The sequence below is a fragment of the Pelodiscus sinensis genome, chromosome 3 (assembly GCF_052426305.1).
Source record: "Pelodiscus sinensis isolate ZL-2025 chromosome 3, ASM5242630v1, whole genome shotgun sequence".
NCBI lineage: Eukaryota > Metazoa > Chordata > Testudines > Trionychidae > Pelodiscus > Pelodiscus sinensis.
The window spans coordinates 140,472,760-140,492,930 of NC_143054.1; the positions used below are offsets into that span (position 1 = coordinate 140,472,760).

At 45.9% G+C, this 20,171-nt stretch overlaps 1 protein-coding gene and 1 long non-coding RNA gene across 5 annotated transcripts in view; one reads left to right on the forward strand and one right to left on the reverse strand.

Moving 5' to 3' along the window:
• The window catches only part of LOC112547151 (uncharacterized), a 54,090-nt gene extending 39,666 nt beyond the window's left edge, over positions 1-14,424 (reverse strand). Inside the window, exon 1 of one of the 2 annotated variants that reach the window (XR_012902855.2) lies at positions 14,272-14,424. This is a non-coding gene — a long non-coding RNA (uncharacterized LOC112547151). Of the gene's footprint in view, positions 1-13,868; positions 14,211-14,271 lie in introns of those variants that run through there. The other variant, XR_012902854.2, reaches the window with a different exon arrangement.
• An 83-nt stretch (positions 14,425-14,507) lies between these two features.
• Positions 14,508-20,171, forward strand: part of TTC27 (tetratricopeptide repeat domain 27) — a 174,329-nt gene continuing 168,665 nt past the window's right edge. For all 3 annotated transcript variants that reach the window (XM_006131309.5, XM_006131310.5, XM_025188780.3), the window contains exons 1-2: positions 14,508-14,820; positions 18,296-18,476. In XM_006131309.5, coding sequence (XP_006131371.3) covers positions 14,733-14,820; positions 18,296-18,476 — 269 coding nt within the window. In that variant the 5' untranslated portion in view covers positions 14,508-14,732. The remainder of the gene's footprint in view (positions 14,821-18,295; positions 18,477-20,171) is intronic.

Here is a 20,171-nt window from a genome sequence, read left to right on the forward strand (position 1 = left end):
AACCTATATTTAATGCCTTTAATACATGGTGAAGAACGAGGAAGCTACAGCTAACCTCACATCCGCAATCCTCAGGGCTATCACCAGTGATGAGGCAGTTGTTATAACTATTTCCCTGTATCAAGAGCAGACAGCAATGAGTAGCATTCCTCTCAGCAGGACAACATGCTCTCCATATGAAGCAGCTACATGAGAGCAGCTGCAGCTCCCACAGGAGAGCCTGAAAGGTAGTCAATGCTATATCATTGACAAAACTAGACTGGAACTCAGCCTCAGATAGGGTAGCCCGAGGCTCATGAAAATTTTCAGGCAACCTGACAATCTTAGGTCTGAAAAATACTGAAAATGCTCAACATCACAATAAAGGTATGTCTAAAAAGCAGCGTTATTTTGGAATAACTGATGTCATTTCAAAATAACAGTGTGCGTCTACACAGCAAGCTGTTATTTCGAAATAATTTCAAGATGTAGGACTTCTTACTCCAACTCCTGTAACCCACATTTCACAAGGAGTAAGGGAAGTGGAAGGAAGAGTGTTTTTCCTCTGACTACCTGCTGTATGGACAGCGCCAAAAGCTGAATAAAGCTATTTCAATTTCAGCTATGCAATTGACATAGCTGAAATATCTTAAATTCAACTTTTTCCCTGCAGTGTAGATGTGCCCTAAGAGACCAAGTAAAGTTATGCAAAGAAAATAATATTTTACTGAACAGGAACAAATGCCAGATTGAACTCAATGAGGCTTATTATTTTGGATATGTGCAGCAACCAGAGAGTTCAGTTAGATCCAAGAAAGATGGTGGCAACTGCACAAAAGGAAAGATCCAAAACCAAGATCTTAATAGAGGTTTTGGGGCATGTTAATATTTATAAAAAAGGAATCCTAATTAAGTTTTCCAGTAACAACACTACTTGAAGACAGACCAAAAAGGCAATGCTAACTGGTAAGGAAAACACTGAGAACAATTTTAGAAGTTTGTCACCTAAGTTGCAATAATGCAATATTTTGAGTAACAGAGTGTAAAAGATTGGTAGATACAAACTGGAAACAGTCCTACAAGATCATTCAATGTCATATGCTAAAACACAGCAGAAGTAAGCTCAGATTGGAAAAAAAGAAACATTAGCAATTTATATGTTCATAGGCAGAAGTGGATAAGATATAAAATAGACCATAAACCAGTGGAAGCCAGATCACAGAAACCATTGTTACCATTACTTCAAAAATATTCAAGAAGTTACAGAAGTATTTGTTCAATGTTAAATACCAGACCTTAAGGCTATTTGATGGTAGTCATGTTTTCCAGTGTGCCTACAGAAAACAAGGAGATTAGGAACAGAAGTTTGAAGAAAATATGACTCAATTTCCACCCATTTTTTGAAACAAAAATTAAGAAATTCCACCAAGAAACACAAAATGACCCAAACTTATTATTATACAGCATAATTTTAAGTAGAGAGCCAATAGAAATAAATCATCTTTCCACTGCTAAGATTGTGGAGCCAGACAATAGCCACAATGGATTAAAGATGCTCTTCTACTTCCTCCATCCAAATACTAAATGTGAGCTTGGTGCAGTTGAGATCTCTGTCCCAAGAACCTAAATCTGAAGAATATGGACTATTAATTCTTACTAGTAAAGAGAATACTTGAATTGATCTCTTACAGATTTTTCCATATTACAAAAGGAAATGATACAGTTTAAATAGAAATATGGAACCATTTCATGCTATCATTGATGATGGCTGTCAGGGATAGAAGAACTGGGCTTGCACTGGTTACTATGGTAAGGAATCCACAGATTTGTAAGAGTACAGATTAAAACATGAGGAATAAATAGATTTGGGGAAAGCTGGTTAATGCAGAGTAATAACATATGGGGGAACGTTACTCGGAAAAATCAAAGATTTGCTAATGTGTGTCCTGAAAATAAAAGAATTCAGAGGATCTGTGAAAAAGCAAGCAGGATTTATAATTGCAATGACTAAAAAAAAATAGCAGGAATATTGGGTCTGAATAACTTCTTCCTGTTTCTAAAATTTCTTATGTTCTTTGTTACTTAGCTATCAGTCACATATGTTGATATATTGTTGATATAACATTATAGCAATGTGATGTAAATATATTTTTATAAATTATTAAATAGCTAAATAGAGTATGAAGGCTATTTAGTTAGGCTGTGATCTTGCACTCTGTAATTCATCCAGGCCTCTGAGAAGAACTTTTCCTGGGGGTAAAAAATGACATCTTCCAAACTGTACCTTGGCAGAGATTTTTCTCCATTTTGTATAGCCATTAAGGGGACAATAAAAATGGTTAATGCATGAAATATTATACTGATTATTTTCATGGTTTCATTGTAAGTGTTTTATGGCACCTTTTAAAAACTTCTATAAGCTGCAAAGCATTTGTCTGTAATTACAAGGTTTCATGCCTTTATTGCAGGGATTTAGTAGACACCCCAACTGTGCAGAAATCTCTTACCAACTTGGGGACTCTAATACAGAGATGGGGAATCTAAGGCCCGGAGGCTGTTTGCAGCACCTGGGCATGCCTGGATCTGGTCCCCAAGGCTCAGGGCTCTCCACCCAACTTTGGGGAGCCCATGAGGCACTCAACATCTACTAGCCTGGGCCTCCCAGGCACTGGTGTTCAAGAGGAATGTAGGGAATATCTCTTCCCTTCTCAGTCAGGGTTTTTTGTTTCTTACTTGTGTGTGGCCCCCAGCTGATTTTTCTGTGTTAGTGGAACCTGATCCAAAAAAGATTCCTCACCCCTGATCTAATACACAAGAGGAGTATATGTAAAAATATCTGACAGAACACGTGCACTAGATTTAAAAAAAAAATAAGTTTCCTGAAATTGAAACCAAGTAATATTTAGATGGGCGGCCAGTGACCCAGTCACCCTGGGAAGCTAGCCCCTGGCTCCTCCCCTTGTGCCCCCCCCTTTACCCTCCTCACTCCCACAAGAGCCCAAAGTACACCCACCACAGCCCACAACCCCAGTACTGCTTGGCTGCAGGCTGGGAGGCAAGACCTCAACTCTGGTGTGCCATAGCTTCAGCACCCACAGCTCCTAGATGGTACAGCCGCTGGACCCACAGCCTTAGGGTTCCGGGTCCAGAGTGCTGGGTAAGCAATAGGTCCAACCTTGACTCCCTGTGGGAAGTGAACTGGACGGGGGGGATGGGCTACAATAGGCTGTTTGGGGATGCTCAGTCTCTCCCTACCTACAGTACCTGCCACCCATGCTATTCTATCAATATTTTATTGACCCATAAATGAGCCAGACTGATTCCAGTGATGTCTGTCAGTGTCCCACTGAGAGACAGAGACCTTGGCACGAGCTGGCAACTAGTCTGCCAACATCACAGCATCTATTTGAGAGATTTTCAGCTTATATAAATAAGATAAAAAGTACTATAAGCATACACAATGGAGCACTATAGGAGTTTCTGTGATCTCGTTGTATAAGAGCCTTCAAAACAGGCCAGAACTTGAGCCAATGCTTATTCAGTAAGGAAAGGAATATGCATGCATATATACATTTTACCTTATATTTCATATTAGAATTAATCCACGATATCAAACCAAATTTAGATGAAATACTGAAACTGTCTGGAAATGGGAGGATTTTATGTGGTTCTTATATAAAGCCTTAAAACAACTCAGGCTTGCTTGAAAGTTCTATGAGGACTCTTTCATAAGAACAGTAGGCTTGGCAGCGGGTACATAGTGTTGAATGTCCATGGCCACATTGTATGGCTTTGTTCCAGGTATTTAAAAGCTCCACAAAGTTATTACTCATCTGGTACAGCCAAAGCAATCATGGATGACCACAAGGCTGCCACCTGTCTAAGGCTGGGCAACATTTTCTCCGTACCTTAAATCCTATCTTCAGAGCACAGTGAAGGGACTTTAGCTCTGAGGCAGGCTATATTACTAAAAAGTGTCAGATGGTAGTGACCAAGGAGGACTTCAACCCTCTTGAGGCCAGTTCCATGTGCATAACTGTTGGAAGGTTCTTCCCTCAGCAGTAGCCATTGGGCCAGCAGGGGAGCCTCCTGGAGTGGTGCCTCCATGGTGTCATATATATACTCCTCCTGGCCCTCTGTCCCCTCAGTTCCTTATCACCCGTGACAGCTATTGGAATGCTCTTGTCTTGCTACTGCAAGAGCTTCCCTTAGCAGTTCTTAGTTGAAAGTTTAGTTAGCTATAGTTGTAGTCAGTGCCTTTTTAGAAGGAAAAAAAAAGGTGCTGGTACTCTTGAGGAAAGTAAATTTGAAAAATGTCTGTTGACTATCATGCCTTGGTGAACATAACAAAATGTATTCTGCACATGAATGGAAACAATCTAAAGATTAGAGAAAACATTGGTGTGCAGCAGAGTGCTCTTCACAAGACCATACACTTTAGTCCAGCTCATGATGGATGTCCAAGATGGAATGGGAATCACACTCAAGGAATGTGATCCCATGAGGAGTTATCACGGCACACAAAAGTCAGGGAGCTAAAGGCAGCATGTCTCGCACGTCAGATGTTCCTAGCCCATGTGTTTCTCCATTCTGATGAACAACACAACAGTGATGTTTTATATAAACAGACAAGGTGGTGTTCACTCCTCTCCCCTCTATTAGGAAGTCGTATGTCGGTGCGAGTTTTGTATCCAGCAGTCCATACATCTGTAAGCCACGTACATCCCAGGAATTCAGAACATGCTGGCAGACTGGCTCAGCTGATCTTTCAATATGCACAAGTGGTCCCTCAGGATGGATATAGCCCTACGCATTTTTTGCAAGTAGGAATGTCCGCACTTAGACCTATTTGCAACCAAAAGCAACAGAAAGTATCAGCAGTTTTGCTCTTTCCTAAACCACAGCCCAGGCTCTATAAGGGACACGTTTCAGGTATCCTGGATGTGCCACCTGCTGTACACCTTTCCTCCTCATACACAGGATTCTCCTCAGGGTGTGGCAGTAGAGAACTTCTCTGATCCTGGTGGCACCAGCCTGGCCCCGCAAACACTGGTTCACCTTGCTCCTGGAGCTCTCTGGAAGAGCCCATAGCTCATCTCGGGTGCCCAGACTTAGTTACTGCTTTGTGAACAGGGGCAGCTAACAGGGAGTTTCAAGAGGGAGTTCTCCAGGTGGAGAAGCAAATACGGGACACTTGAGGTACATGACTGTCTGTAATGTGTGTTTGTGGGTTACTTGCTATGTGCTGAGCTTGTGTTTGTCTGTCTGTCTCTCTTTGTTTTTGTTCGTTTGTTTGAAGGACCATGTGCTGTGGCCGGCAGTTGGAAGCTGTGAACTTCTAAACAAGGTTTGAAATCTAGAACACTCTGTTCATTAGTTAAGCCTTAGTCAGGGGTCTGGGCTTTATAAAGCAGTGAGTCAGTGACCAAGGAGCTTTGTGAACAGGGGCAGCCAACCGAGTTTCGAGAGGGAGTTATGAAGGGGGTAGGGTACACTTGCCATTCTTTAAAACCTTTAAACTAAACTATAACCAAAGCTTCCTGATTTAAATAAAAACCCTAATAATAACCTAGGTTACTGTAGGAGAGAATGCAGGCAGAAGCCCAGCAGCAGAGTGGGGGCTATCCTGTTTATTGCGCTCAGTGGCTATGTCTACACAGGCGGCTTCTTGCACAAGAACATCTTGCACAAAGGTTCTCGCGCAATAACTCTTGCACAAGAAAAAATCCACACTGCCATGTGCGAGCTGTGCTTTTGCGCAAGAGCATCCATGGCAGTGTGGACGCCCTCTTGCGCAAGAAAGCCCTGATGGCCATTTTAGCCATTGGACTTTCTTGCACAAGAAATCCCTGTCAAGCGTTCACACTGTCCTCTTGCACAAGAGCTCCTGCACAAGAGGGCTTACACCTGTTAAAGAACAGCGTAGCTCTTGCACAAGAAGCCCTCTCTTACCACGCCTTACTGTAAATTTTCTTCTGCAAGAGCGGGCGGGCAGTGTGGACACTGCGGATTCTTGCACAAGAATGGCAGTACTAGTGCAAGAAGCCGCGAGTGTAGACATAACCAGTGTGGCATGTACGATTACCTGCCCTGAGGGCGGGTGGCATATGTGCATTTGGTGCAAGGAACTCCTGGCACCCGGACTGTGTACAGGCTTTGGAGGCCAGGGTGGCTGAACTACAAGAGCTAAGGGAGGCAGAAAGGTATGTTGATGAGACTTTCTGGGACATTGTAGAATTGTCCCACCTCCAGTCAGACACCCCTGCCCTGTTAAGGAGAATGAAAGGCTCAGGGTAGGAGAGCAGCAGCACAGGGAAACCTTCCCATAGTTGGGACCCTCCTTTCACATGATGTTGGGATATCCTCTTGTACTGAGGTTACTTCTCCACGGGAGGGAACTCCAATCATTAGGAAAAGGCAGATGTTAATAATGGGAGATTTGATCATTAGAAAAATAAATAGTTAGGTTTGCGATGACCGCGAGAACTGTATAGTGACTTGCCTCCTGGTGCAAAGGTTGCAGATCTCTTGAGGCATCTAGATAGACTTCTGTGTAGTGCTGGGGAGGACCCAGTGGTCATGGTACATGTAGGTACCAATAATACAGGGAAGGATAGGAGAGGCATCCTGGAGGCCAAATTTAGGCTGCTAGAAAAGAGACTGAAATCCAGGACTTTTATATGGTGGCTTGCTCAGAAATGCTTCCAGTTCCACGCACAGAGCCAGGTAGGCAGGCAGAGCTTCAGTGTCTCAATGCGTGGATGAGACGATGGTATAGGGAGGAGGGGTTTAGATTTATAAGGAACTGGAGAAACTTTTGGGATGGGGGAGCCTGTACAGGAAGGATGGACTCCACTTAAACCAAAGTGGATCCAGACTGTTGGCACTTAACATTAAAAAGGCTGCAAAGCAGTTTTTAAACTAAGAAATGGGGAAAACCAACTGGTGTAGAGGAGCATGTGGATCAGACAGAAGCGCTCTGCCGCGCACCGGGGAAGGCGGAGCCAGGAGCGCCCGCGACAAGCCAGCAGGGAGCCTGAACGGCAGCCGGCCAGGGCTGCGCAGGGGCGGGGGGCCGAGCCCCGGCCCGCACGTCGCAGAGCGTGAGGACACCCGAGGGGGCGGGCCCAACATCCCTGGCGTCCTTGCCCGGGTTGCTTGAAACGACGACGACCCAGCAGGCAGGCGGAGATTCCCCCCCCGCCGCCGGAGGGCAGGAGGACTGACACCGGAGCCACCAGGACGGCAATGGGACGGGGCCAACGCGCTGGGCGAGGTAAGCTCCTCCGGCAGGCACGCCAGTGGGGCGGACGGGAACGGGGAGTGGAAGGAGCCCGGGGCGGGGCCCTTCTGGCGCCCGTGGACAGGTGCGTTACAGGGTTAGTCCCCACCTGTTGTGGGAGGAATGTCTCCACTGTTCCCCCACTTAGGGCCCCGGGCTGGGACCCAGTGGAGAGGGTGGGCCCGGGTCCCCCACACCCCACCTCTCCTCACCTAGCCTCAACCCGCCTACAAGTCCCGTCGGAGTCACCCACAGCTCGGTGGGCGACGGGCAACTGAAACTGCGCAGTAACACGCTAAATACCTTTTTCCCCGCTCCCAGCGAGGACCTTGGCCCCGGATAGGCCGCCAGGCGCTCCTCTTCCCTTCCCCCTTTATTCTACGGTCGGACTGGACCCAGCGACCCCCAAAAGGGGCCAGGACAGTGAGTTCGCTGAACCCCGGTCCGGACATCCAGCCGGGTGCTCGCACTCAAACTCGGGACAGTAACGGGTAACCATAGGAAGTGGGTCCACTGAACCCCCCTGCTCTGCCGGGAGGGGGCGCTCGCACCCATAAGGAGCCGTCACAAGGTCATACAGGTGGGGGAGTGGCACTATATGTGAAAGAAAATGTAGAATCAAACGAAGTAAAAATCTTAAATGAATCAAAATATTCCACAGAATCTCTGTGGATAGTAATTCCATGCTCCAATAATAAGAATATAGCATTAAGGATATATTATGGACCACCTGACCAGGACAATGATAGTGACTATGAAATGCTAAGGAAGATTAGAGAGGCTATCAAATAAAAAAACTCAGTAACAGAAAGGAATTTCAATTATCCCCATAATGACTGAATACATGTCACCTCAGGACAAAATGCAGACAAAATATTTCTTGATACCTTAAATGACTGCTTCTTGGAGCAGCTGGTACAGAAACCCACAAGGGGAGAGGCAATTCTTGATTTAGTCCTGAGTGGAGTGCATGATCTGGTCCAACAGATATAACAGGACCGCTTGGAAATAGTGACCATAAAGTAATAACATTTAACATCCCTGTGGTGGGGAAAAATACCTCAGCAGCCCAACACTGGCATTTAATTTCAGAAAGGGCAACTATGCAAAAATGAGGAGGCTAGTTAAGAAAAGGACCAGGAGGTATGAGGCTTGGTGAACAAGCTCACCCTCCTTACCAAATTAATAGTAGACAAACCTGTGTCATTGGGAAAAGTCATTTAGCAGGAATTAGGATGGACCATAAGAAGGAAAAAGCATGTGAAAGGGGAAGGCAAAAAGTTTGGAGCCCTATGGGCATAGTTGAAGGAATAAGGAAAGTAGCTTTGAAAGGACAAAGCAAATGATCTGAGGGAATGTGAAGATAAAAGGTGGACTCCATGGGAGTGTGGAAGGAATTAAGTGATGGTTGTAATATGTAAAGGGAAATCTTGTTTTAAAATGACACCTTGTTTCTTTGCAGCCTCTTCCTTAAGCACTGTGCAAACCATCTAGGCAAAGAAACAATCGAATATAAACATTTTGTCTATGGACACCTTTGTTAAATCTGCAAAGGAAAATTAGGGATTCTACTGAAACTTAATTGATTAAGTGCATAAAGGAATGAGCTCTATATATTGTAACACTATTTTGTAGGTTTCAAATGAACTAGTTTTATTTTGTTTTGGATAATGTCCCCTTGCTTAAAATTGCAAACAGACAAGGCACAAATTGGTTAGTGCTTCTGTTGGGCATTCAACTCTTAAGGTTAAATTTAACTTTCTAAAAACCAAATTATTAGTTTAGAAATTCAAGCTTTGAAACTTAACTGTCTCTTTTCAAGGCTCAGTTGATAACACTTTTGGCTTGCTTTTAAATTCAACATTATATGTGAATATAGGCTGCCTGGCTATTTCAAAGGAAAGTGGACAGGGAAGGCTGCTGCTGTCTCAGTAGACACATCCACTGCACCTCTGACCACAAACATAGAAGGAACAGCTCAGCTTGCAGAGCTGGCAGCAATTAAATTAGCTTGAGAGGCAGGTACCAGTACCATGTACACTAACTCCTATGCTATATGGGCTGGAGCCACCCAGTGGATAACTAACTGGGAAATAGGAGGAAAGTCTGTTTGGAGATTGGAATATTGGAAATGGATATACCAGCATGCAACCCAACATGTCTTAAGCATAAGTTATGTGTCCAAAAGAATAACACTCTAGCTGCACAGCTAAATAACCTAGCAGATGCAGCAGTACAAATTTTTGCTGCCCAGGTGGATTGGGAACGCCTGTACATTTGGCTACATGAAACCTTGGGACACATAGAAAGCGATGAGCTGGTGCAGCAGGCACATGCCAGGGGGTGGCCTATCACTCACAAACAAGCCAAAGATCTGGTACAAGCTTGCACCCTATGTACTGAACTCGGGAAACATATAGCAGAAGGGCAACGGTTTGCCAGGCTAAGAGATGGTTGGGCAACCTGGCAAGTATATTATATTGGTCCACCACCCACCAGTAAGCAAGGGTGGAAGTATGTTTTAACTGGAGTAGAAATTGTTTAAGGAATTGGTTTTGCTTACCCAACCCGATGGACAACAGGGTTGTTTATGCTCATGGGACTAAACCGCTCAATAGCCCTTGTCCCAACACCCCAGTTTGGGAACACAAACCCATGTACTGCACTCCTACAAGGGAAAAGGAGTCTGGACCACTGCAGACGCTGGGCTAACACCAATAACCATTACTGAGGCTTGGATTGTATCCAAGACCGGCGAACCTTATGTTTTATCACAGGAAACTGAGGCAATGACCCCAAATGCTCCAGTGGGATGAATCCCTCCCAATGCTGGTGTGGATCCAGGAAACCACCATGAACTTTTTGTATATATTTACCACTTGCTGTTGTAGCGCTTGCAACTACTGTTGTTAGTTACAGACTATTGAAATGAGACATGGCACTCCAACTCGCCATGGTGTTCTTCCTCATCCCAACTGCCACTGCTGTACCAGAACACCTTACTTGACTCCTCTACTGGACTGGGAATAGAGTTTGTCCCTTTCAGCCCAAATGACTGGTGAAACAAGAGTGACATCTTCTGATGGGGACCGGTATGGTTCGATGACAGCGACTACCACAATCCTCAAAATAACTTTGGGGGGAGGCAAGGGAAGTGGCAACGAACGGTATGGGATAAGACATGCTGTAACTAAGAATGTAAACAACTCATGGCTAAATTGGTTAGCCCAACAGCTAAAACTTTCCTTAACTCCTTTCCTACACTCTATTATAACCACTGTTTTAATTGTTTTGATTGTTATACTTATTTTCTGCATAAACCTATGCATTGTGCAATGCCTAATTAATGTAGCTATCTCTTGTGTGCACATTTGATATGGAGCACTAGGAAAGGACCCTAGTCAATTCCTAGATCCTGAACCCTCTAATCAGGCCATTGGGTACTTTTAGATTCCTCCAAGGTGAGGTGCTGGCAAACCACCATCTTGCATTCCTGGGACGTGGTGTGTCGTATCAGGGGATGGAATGTAGCCAGACAGCCCCCCCCCCCCATCTCATCCATTTTATTTTTGCCTCTCTGAGGTTCCTGAAGCATACAGGACAGAGAAGGAGCAATAAAATCAGCATAGTCTATGCTGGCTCATCTGATCCTGAGAAGCTGAAAACATAGATATGAGGAGAGAGCAATTAAGGCAATAAGCTGGCCTCGAGGCTGCGAGAAGTGCCCGGCTGGCACCCATGTTGATACGAACACACAGCCGTCCCTGGGAGAGGAATCCTCCACTGAGAAAAGAATCTCCAGTACTTCCAATTTAATCCTCTCAACTCTCTCTTACAAGTGTAAATTAAGTTCACAACTCCCTTGTAAGAACTGGTCTCACAAAAGGCAGACCAGCACTATTTGGCATCACAGATAAGAAAGAGAAATACGTGACCCCATGGGTATAAAGATGGGTACAGCAGCACACTCACTTTTGAGTGTCAATCTACCCTCTACCTGCTGGTCGGGTTAGGTGTTTGACCTCCCGAGGTTCTATGGGGACGCCCACCTCGTATTTTCATCTTTCCTAGGAATTGAGGGACCGGCCCTGGCCTGACACGCTGGCGTCGAGAGGCACAGAAGGGGGTAAAAATTGTACCTGGATGTCGTCCTCTGTCTTAAGTGTACACAGACTTAGAGCTCTTTAAAGATTAAACTGTTACTTGGTACTATTATTTCTGTTTTCCTATCTTTATCTTCTTTGTAACCATTTTTAAGATCTATATTTTGCTAGCAGTTAAGAAATAGAACAATAGCCATTGCAACCATATGATTTATAAGCTTCCTCAATAAACCTGTAAGGCTACGTCTACATTGGCCCCTTTTCCGGAAGGGGCATGTTAATTTCAGCGATCGTAATAGGGAAATCCGGGATTTAAATATCCCCCGCGGCATTTAAATAAAAATGTCCGCCGCTTTTTTCTGGCTTTTAGAAAAGCCGGAAAAGAGCGTCTACACTGGCCCCGATCCTCCGGAAAAAGCGCCCTTTTCCGGAGGATCTTATTCCTACTTCACAGAGCCAGAGGGACGCAGGGATCGGGGGGAGTAGGGTGCAGTGGAGGCACGGAGAATGGGACCCGGGGAATGGGAAGGGTAGAGGGATCGGGGTCTAGGGCAGTGCAGGGAATGGGCAGCACGGGGGTAGGGATCGGGGGGAGCAGAGTGCGGGGTGCAAGGGTGGCGCAGAGCCAAAGGGTCGTAGGGAAGAGGGAGAGCAGAGGGTGTGGGGGAGCAGGGGCAGCATGGGGAATGGGCGGTGCGGAGACAAAGGGGGGCTGGAGCCGTGGCAGAATTGGAGTCGGCGGGGCGGGGCTTGGCTGCGCCACACACTGCAGCCAGCTTCCAAGGACATGCGGCCAGAGATGAGCTGCCGTGGCTCTTTAAAATCAGCGGGGCCATGTCACGCCAGCGTCCTGGCATCCCGCCCCGCATCCTTGCGCCAGAGCTGCACGCCGGCAGCCCAGTGGCAAGAATCACCGCACTTCCTCCTTCCCAGCAGCGCTCTGCTCCTCAGCCAGCCGGCGGATTGGATGGGGCCGCGCCACCCGTTGTGCAGACTTCCGCCAGCCCGTCACAATGGCCCACCGGGCCAGTCTGCCCCTGCATTCGCCAGCTGGTAAAATCTACTTGCCACAGGTGAACGGGCTAGTGTATTTGTCGAGCCCTGCACATTGGAAAAAATAATCCCAACTATATATACAATATGATGGGAGCTAATTTAGCTACAACTAATCAGGAAAGAGATCTTGGAGTCATCGTGAATCGTTATCTGAAGATGTCCATGCAGTGTGCAGCAGCAGTCAAAAAAGCAAATAGAATGTTAGGAATCATTTAAAAAGGGATAGAGTACAAGACAGAAAAGATCTTAATGCCTCTATATAAAACCATAGTATGTCCACATCTTGAATACTGCACACAGATGTGGTTGCCTCATCTCAAAAAAGATATATTGGCATTGGAAAAGGTTCAGAAATGGGCAACAAAAATGATAAGGGGTTTGGAACGGGTCCCATATGAAGAGAGGTTAAAGAGACTTAGACTTTTCAGTTCAGAGGCAGCAAGGGGGTGGAAAGTAGGACCAGTGCTGGAGGGAGCCAGCTTAAAAGTTGGTTCCTCCCAGCACCATCTCAGCAGGGGCACAGAGGAGTCAGAGGCACAGAGAAGGACCTGGCGCGAGCTGGGACAGAGCAGTCCCAACTCGTGCTAGGACCCAGATACTGTGCCTCTGCTTTTTAAATGTACTAAGAGACACCAATATGATTAGCTTACTAACTGCTATTTAACATCCCTAGTGTGGTCCATGACTGATGTTTTTTCTGATGGCCAGTGGCCCCTGATAGGAAAAGGTTCTCCACTCCAGATCTACACACTGTCGGTGCATTAGCTTTCTTTACTGTGACTCCTGACATCTGGAACATTCCTTAGTTTTCTCTCTCATACATAGTTTTAATTGAAATCACAGTTGAAAATATGGTTCAAAATTCATTTCTCATTTACACTGGTGAAATCCAGACTAGCTGAATTGAAGTAATTGGATTTACATCTCTTTTGTCCTGCGAATCTGACCTCTCTCCTCTATTTTACTCATGCCCCAATATTTTTCCCCTTCCATTACTATTATGGCTATAGCACACACAAAACCACATTAAAAAATTGATTGCAAAATCAAGCCTTCAAAAGGTAAGAAATGCCTGAGTTAAGGCTGCCTCTACAAATCTTAATTCAGCTCCCTTACACAGATGCATTATTGTAATCTTTAATTTCATCTATCTATCTATTTGTCTGAGTGTCTGTCTGTCTGTTCACGAATGCCTCCTCAGCAGTAAGCGCTAGGACCACCCAATCGGTCCGCAGCTGCTGCTTCTCCTAATTTAAGGTAAGTTCAAGGTTGGGTTGTGCCAGGAAAATGGAAAGTGCCTCTAAGGGGAGCGTATTCCGTAACATGGACTGGGAAGGTCTGTTCGAGGGATGCTTTACTTACACTGGCCTTGCCCCTATCGCTCCCTGAGGGGCGGGGGACACCGGGTAAGACCGTAACCCCCCTCACTCATCCCCTCGCACTTCAACCTGCGGCCCCGCAAGGCGCGCTGCGCAGTGTCTCTGCAGGGAGGCCGAGGCCAGCAGCGGGGGCGCCTCCACTACCGCGCCCGCCCCCCTCCCCGCGCTGGGGCCGCGCCCCCAAGCGCCACAGGGAGCGGCTCTAACAATTGGCTTTGCGGTTTGTTGGCGCCTCGCAAGGGGCGGGCGGGCTCGGGACAACGGCCCCTCAACGATACCTAGTTTACCGGCAGCCCGCCCCGGCCGCAGCCCCCGCGGAGAGTCCGAGCGAAAGACGCTTCGAGCCCAAGCGCCGCCGCACGCGGCGCCTCGCCGAACGTCACAGCACCGACCCCAATCCCCGCGCCTGTCCCCTCCCACCCCAATCACGAGCGCGTGCACTTCCGTGCGGAGATGAAAGAAGGCGAATTACACTTTGGGCGCCGCCTTGAACACTCTCGAGGAGGCGATTCAACCCCCGCGCGCGGGCGGAGGGATCCCCACGACGTTCCAAACTAGTGCCGACAAAGGTCGCTCTGTGGCACGCATGCGCTACCAGTACTTCTTCCGCCGAGGGGGGGCCGGCTAGGAGGAGGAGGAGGAAGAAAGATACTGTACGTTCCCTCTCCTACCTCTCAAAGCGATACGCTCGCAACCAGCTTAGCCGTAAGGCGCGTGCGCGAGACAGAGCCAACGGCAGTGGCGCCCACCGCGCGTGCGCCAACATTCTCCGCCTGTCCCGACGTGCTTCGCGCAGCTGTCATGGCGGCTCCCTGAGGCCGGTGGTGACACATGGGTCGGGAGTGAGGCGGCTGCGGTCAGTGAGGGAACCGCGCCTCAGCCGGGCTGGGGGTGAGGCAGGAGAGCGAGCGCGAGGCAGCGGACAAGTGGAGAATGTGGGCGCTGGAGTGGGCGCTCCTGAGGGGCTTCCCCAGCGCGGCGGAGTCCCGGCGGGCCAAGCAGAGCGAGGTGACCGCGGCAGGTGAGAGGCTGGGCCGGGCTGGGCCGGGGTACCTGCGGCTGGCCGGTGGGATGCCACGTGCAGGTGATGCTGCGCCTGCCCGGCTCTGCGGCGTGTCCTGTGGGGCAGGGTTACCGTCCCTGCCTTAGCGCAGCCTGCGGGACAGCGCGGGGTTACCTGTAACGGCAACAACGTCTCATGCACCTGAGCGCTGCAGGGCGTTACTGGCTCTGCCGCTGGTCTCCGGGGTAGTGGAGAATGGTCTCGTGTTGCTCTTGAACAGCGCTCAGGTAGCATCGCTTCACAGGGTTAGCCCGCTAGTTAAAACCCATAGGGCTGTGTCTGCATGGAAAGTATGTTAGTTCTGTGGAGCTTCATCTAGCCAGCATGGGTTAGATGGTGGCACGTATTGCTATGCCCGCTACCGTTGCTATCCGTGGTAGCTAGACTAGAGCTAATCACGGGTATGTTTGTTTCTGCTACAATCACACGTTCACTTTACAGTGGGAGGAGTTTGGGGTTGAACCGCTAACCAAGCTGTGTTACTGTGTCTTCAACTGTAGGAGCTTGAGTTAGACCCCACCTTTTTGCAGTGTTAACACATTCAAAGTGACAGATATTTTCCACAAAAGCTCATGATACTATAATTTTTAAGGTGCTACAGTACTACTCATTTTTGTGTGTGTTTTTTTTAAGTCACCAACTAACATGGCTATCCCTTTGAGACTTCAATATGACACAATTTAGCTTGTCCCAACAATAGCTTCCTGTATTTGATGCCAATGACTGGACTGTTTCAGCTGACTTGGGTTTGCATGGCTAGGGTTGTGGTGCTATGAAACTGCAGTGTAGACATTGGGCATTTGTGCTTCACCCTTATTATAAAGACTCAGAAGTGGAGTTGTCAACCATGGTCTTCATTCTCAAGCTTTAGGTGATTTTTCAGATACGGTGGTTCTAGTCTACTGAACACCTTGAAGTTAAGGCCCAAGATCTTGAACTTGATTTGATAGTACTGTATGTAAGTTAGTTTATTGAATGAGGGGCAGGTTTGATGGGTTCTCAGTAAGAGCTTATGTTTAGAGCCCTGCATGAATACAAAATTGGTATGCGCATCTGCAAAAATGATCTGTGGATTAGGAATGTAATAGTATAGTCCATAAACCGATAAGCAAAAGCTTATAGGTTAATGCTATAGAATACATGCATTCCTCTCCCTTCCCCACCCTCCTCCACACACACATACCCTTTGCCAGTAAATTGTTTTGCAGGCTGGCCAGCAGCCCTGCTCAGTCCTGGCTTGCTCTGGGTCCTGGAGTTACCCCCACTCTGCATTTAAAGCATATTAGGAGTCAGGTGGGCAGGCAGCCCAGCTCAGTTCCGGCTCATGCCGGGTCTGGGAGCTCAGATCCCTCCCTTCGGAAAGAATCTGACTAGGGATTATAGAATAGTTGACTAACCGATAAGAATTCAAGAGGTTACTTCACTATTCAGTTAACCAATATTTAACATCCCTACTACAGATATTTACATTCACATCCAAGGATATAAAGCAGGTTTGCTGGGTTCTAAATTTGTATACACAATTGCAAATATGAGCCACACATAACAGCATCCATGGATGTGGGTGCCTGAGCATATCTGTGGATTTTCAGGGATCTGCCTATGTTAAAACCAAGGTAGGGATGTAATAGTGTAGTCAATTAACCAATATGCAAAAGCTTATAGGTTAATGATATATACTACATGTGTTTCTCCCCCTTCCTCAACCCCCCTGTGCTCCAGCCAGTAAATATTTTAGCAGGCTGGCCAGCAGCCTGTCTCAGTTCTGGCTTGCAACAAGTCTGGGACCTATCCCTGCTGCAGTTCTGCATTTAAAGAGTATTAGAAGGTAGGCAGGCAGCCCATCTCAGTTCCAGCTCACGCTGGGGTCAGGAGCTCAGACACCCCTCCTCCCCCGAGAGGGGCTGTTGCCACCCCTGTGTCAGAGGCAGCAACACTGGGTCACAGGCAGCCTGTTTGTGTGGGGAGCTGGTTTTTAAATTGGCTCCCCTCATGGGCCAGCTCCCGCTTGGCACCCTCACGCTACAGAGGCAGCAGCGCAGAGTGGCAGGGAGCTCCTCAGGAATGGGGCAGGATCGCACTGACTGCTGGTCCAGTCCCTGAGGATTATGGAATACAGTCGCTCCCCGAGTTATGACCATCTGCACTTAGGACCAAAGCAGTCATAAATACGGATCCGAGTTATGAATGGCGATCTGCGCTTACGAACAGCGCAGTCGCCATGTAACTCTATGGGATCTGAGTTACAAACACTTCGAGTTACGGACCAAGTGTTCGTCCATAACTTGTTCATGGTAGTCAAGTAACCAATTCATGAGGTTACTGAACTTCAATTAACCATTATTTAACATTTCTAGTCCAAGGTGGATTTTTTCATTGCTGTGATGACACTATCACATGCCATCCCTGAACAGGGATAGGCTCTTTGGCTGAGTTACCACAATTTCTCCTGTCACTTTGCTCAGGAAGAATATGGGTCAGATTCAGAAATCTTGGGCCAAGTTTTGCTGTACTTACCAAGGTCCAATGCTTCTTTAGTATAAAGTGTACTGACTTGCAGTAAAGTAGGCATACTATTTTTTCCCTTATAAGGGGAATTAGACCAGTGCTGTTTGAGAAGCATTCCTAAATGTGTGTGAAGTTTTTTTGCATTGGAGGATAGTAGTTTTTTGCAGTGCTTCATTGAGAATAGATTTAGGCCTAGCGTGATCATTTCTGAAAACCTCATTTCATATACAAACTTCTTAATGATAAATGGGAAAGTTACAATGGTAAATACATTCTTATATAGAAAAGGAAACTATCTTGCTCATTCCTTATGAATATCCTTGGCGGCTACAAGAAAGGGGTGTGATATACACTGCGTAATGTGGAAACTTACTCTTTGAACTCCTTTTTATAAGTGAACTAATCCTTTCTCTTTTCTTGTTAGAAAATTATCTCATGAACTTTGAAAAGATTTTCTAGCTTGTGAAGCAGAGCTAGCATCTCAGTGATTTACTTATGGCATTTAAGACATTTTTGGACAAATTCTGGTCTCAAGACCATTACATCTTTCTATTTAGTTTTAATATGTAGGTCCAGTACATGTAAAATATTTTCTGGTCTTATTTCTGAAACTTGAGGCTTCCTTTGTGGTGTTGAGAAATATGATTGCTTGTGCTTGAACTCCATAGATCACTTATTTTAATTGGGAAAAGGTAGCATTGATTTGTTAAACTTAGCTTGAACATTAAGAAGGCAGTCTGCCAATGCTGATCTGTTTAAAGACCATGTTGTTTACATTTAATGTCAGGTGGATGAAGATTCTTTTTTCCCCTAGATGAATGGGAAATATTTGAAGGCATAGAAGACCTACTCAAACCAAAACTTTAACCATCTGTTGTTTTACATGTTGCTGTCAACACACTCTATTTTTTCTTTTTAATTCTAGGAAGCGAATCCTTACTGCAATTGCATTTTGAATGCAACTATGAAGCTATTTTATTAAGTGAAGTGATCCAGGATGTTTTCACTACATTCACAATGACAGAAGACAAGATTGACACCTACTTGGAGAAGCAGATTGTAGCATACCTGAACTGTTCTGCTGCTGATGCTGATAATGTGGAAAGGTGGAAATAAATGATTTATTAATATATGAGACTAGTAGAGACTATGTTAGTATTATTAGAGGTAATTTTATTTTCTGTAAAAAATGACCACTACATTTTTTTGATTCAGGAAAACAAATCTGAGGTAAAACCTAAGAACATCTATTTAGAAACTTTAATTCTTTATTGATTTCTTTCACTATGGTATTTTGACATAGCTGTTCATGGTGGTGTTTTTGAAGTCGCGCTCATAGTTGGCAGTATGTTTGTCTAAAGCAACTGGAATCAAGAATTGTAATCAGTTTTAAATGAATTTCCGCTTTCCTCTCCATCCACAAGCAATTGATTTTTTTGTAACTTTGTAAACATCAGATGATATATATGTCAATAATTAAAGTACCACAAAAAATGACAAACACAATGTTTACATTACATAATATGAGAAGATGGTGACACACTTTAACTTAAGGACTATTTCCTATGAGTAAGAACTATTTTCTTCTCCTGTCTTTCTGTAGAGCATTTACTACAATTTCTTTGTACAGTACATTTAAGTTCTCTAACAGTAGATGTTAATCTATCTGGATTTAATGTTTGTAATTTGTCACAAGTAATATATAGTTGAAAGATTCCTAATTGAATCGAGTTATGAAAATGGTTTTATTTTGTTTAGTTTTTTTAAGAGAAAGTGGCGGCAAGAGGAGCAGACCCAGCATAGTTGGTGTAGTGGGGAGTAGAGGCTGTCCCGGCTCACACCTGGTCCCAGACGCTGTGCCTCTGCTTTTTAAATGTATTAAGAGCCACCGGGCTCAATGGGCTACAAAGGGAGGCAAGCATGAAATTGATTGAATCTACAGGGCCACAGACTTCAGATGTCCCTGTGCAACCCTTTCGCCTTTTCCCTCTCCACTCTTTTCTGCTCCAGGCTGTCTGCAGTGTTCACAGTCCAGTGCAGTACTGGATTTCAGGATCTTATTGAACACATCATCCTGAGTCTGCCAAAGTTACTGCAGTACAGAGACTAGCATGGAAAGTACCCTACAGCACAAGACAGAGTAACACCTAACTCTCTAAGGCAGTGTTTCTCAACCTTTTTTTGCTCATGGCCTCCTTCTGAGCCTCGTTTACCTTTGTGGCCCCCCTCATAGCCACTGTTAGTTGGAAAAAAGGTATGTAATTTACCTAATGTTCCGTTTTTTCCATGGGGCCCCTAGAGGTAGGGCATGGCCCCTGGGGAGCCATATGGCCCACGATTGTGAACCACTGCTCTAAGGGAATGAAAAGCAGATAGCATCTCTATCTCTCTTGGTTGTATCACTTCCTACTCTAGCACAAGTAAATTAATGAAAAATCGAAGGACATGGTTCTTCTTTTGGGAATGCTGTTGCTTTGTTACGGTCTATGCAAGTACCCTGCATTAGGCTGGAATGGAGTCAAAAACAGGTCTTGGTTTGCTGTGCGATTGGATCCCTCATGCACCTGTTCGCCCATACTTTTTGGTCCTCTTTCACATCCTTCTTGCTGTTCTTGGCAGAGGCCTGTGACTTGAACTTCTTGGAGGTATCCGTGGAGGGAGAGATGGCACACCTGGTATTCTTGCATAGCTGCTGCAGCTCCTTAACTTTCACAGGATACTGCTTGTAGTCCCTGTTGTACCCCCTTCTGCATTCACCAAAGAATCTATTCATAGACGTTGACATTTCTAAGGCCAATTCA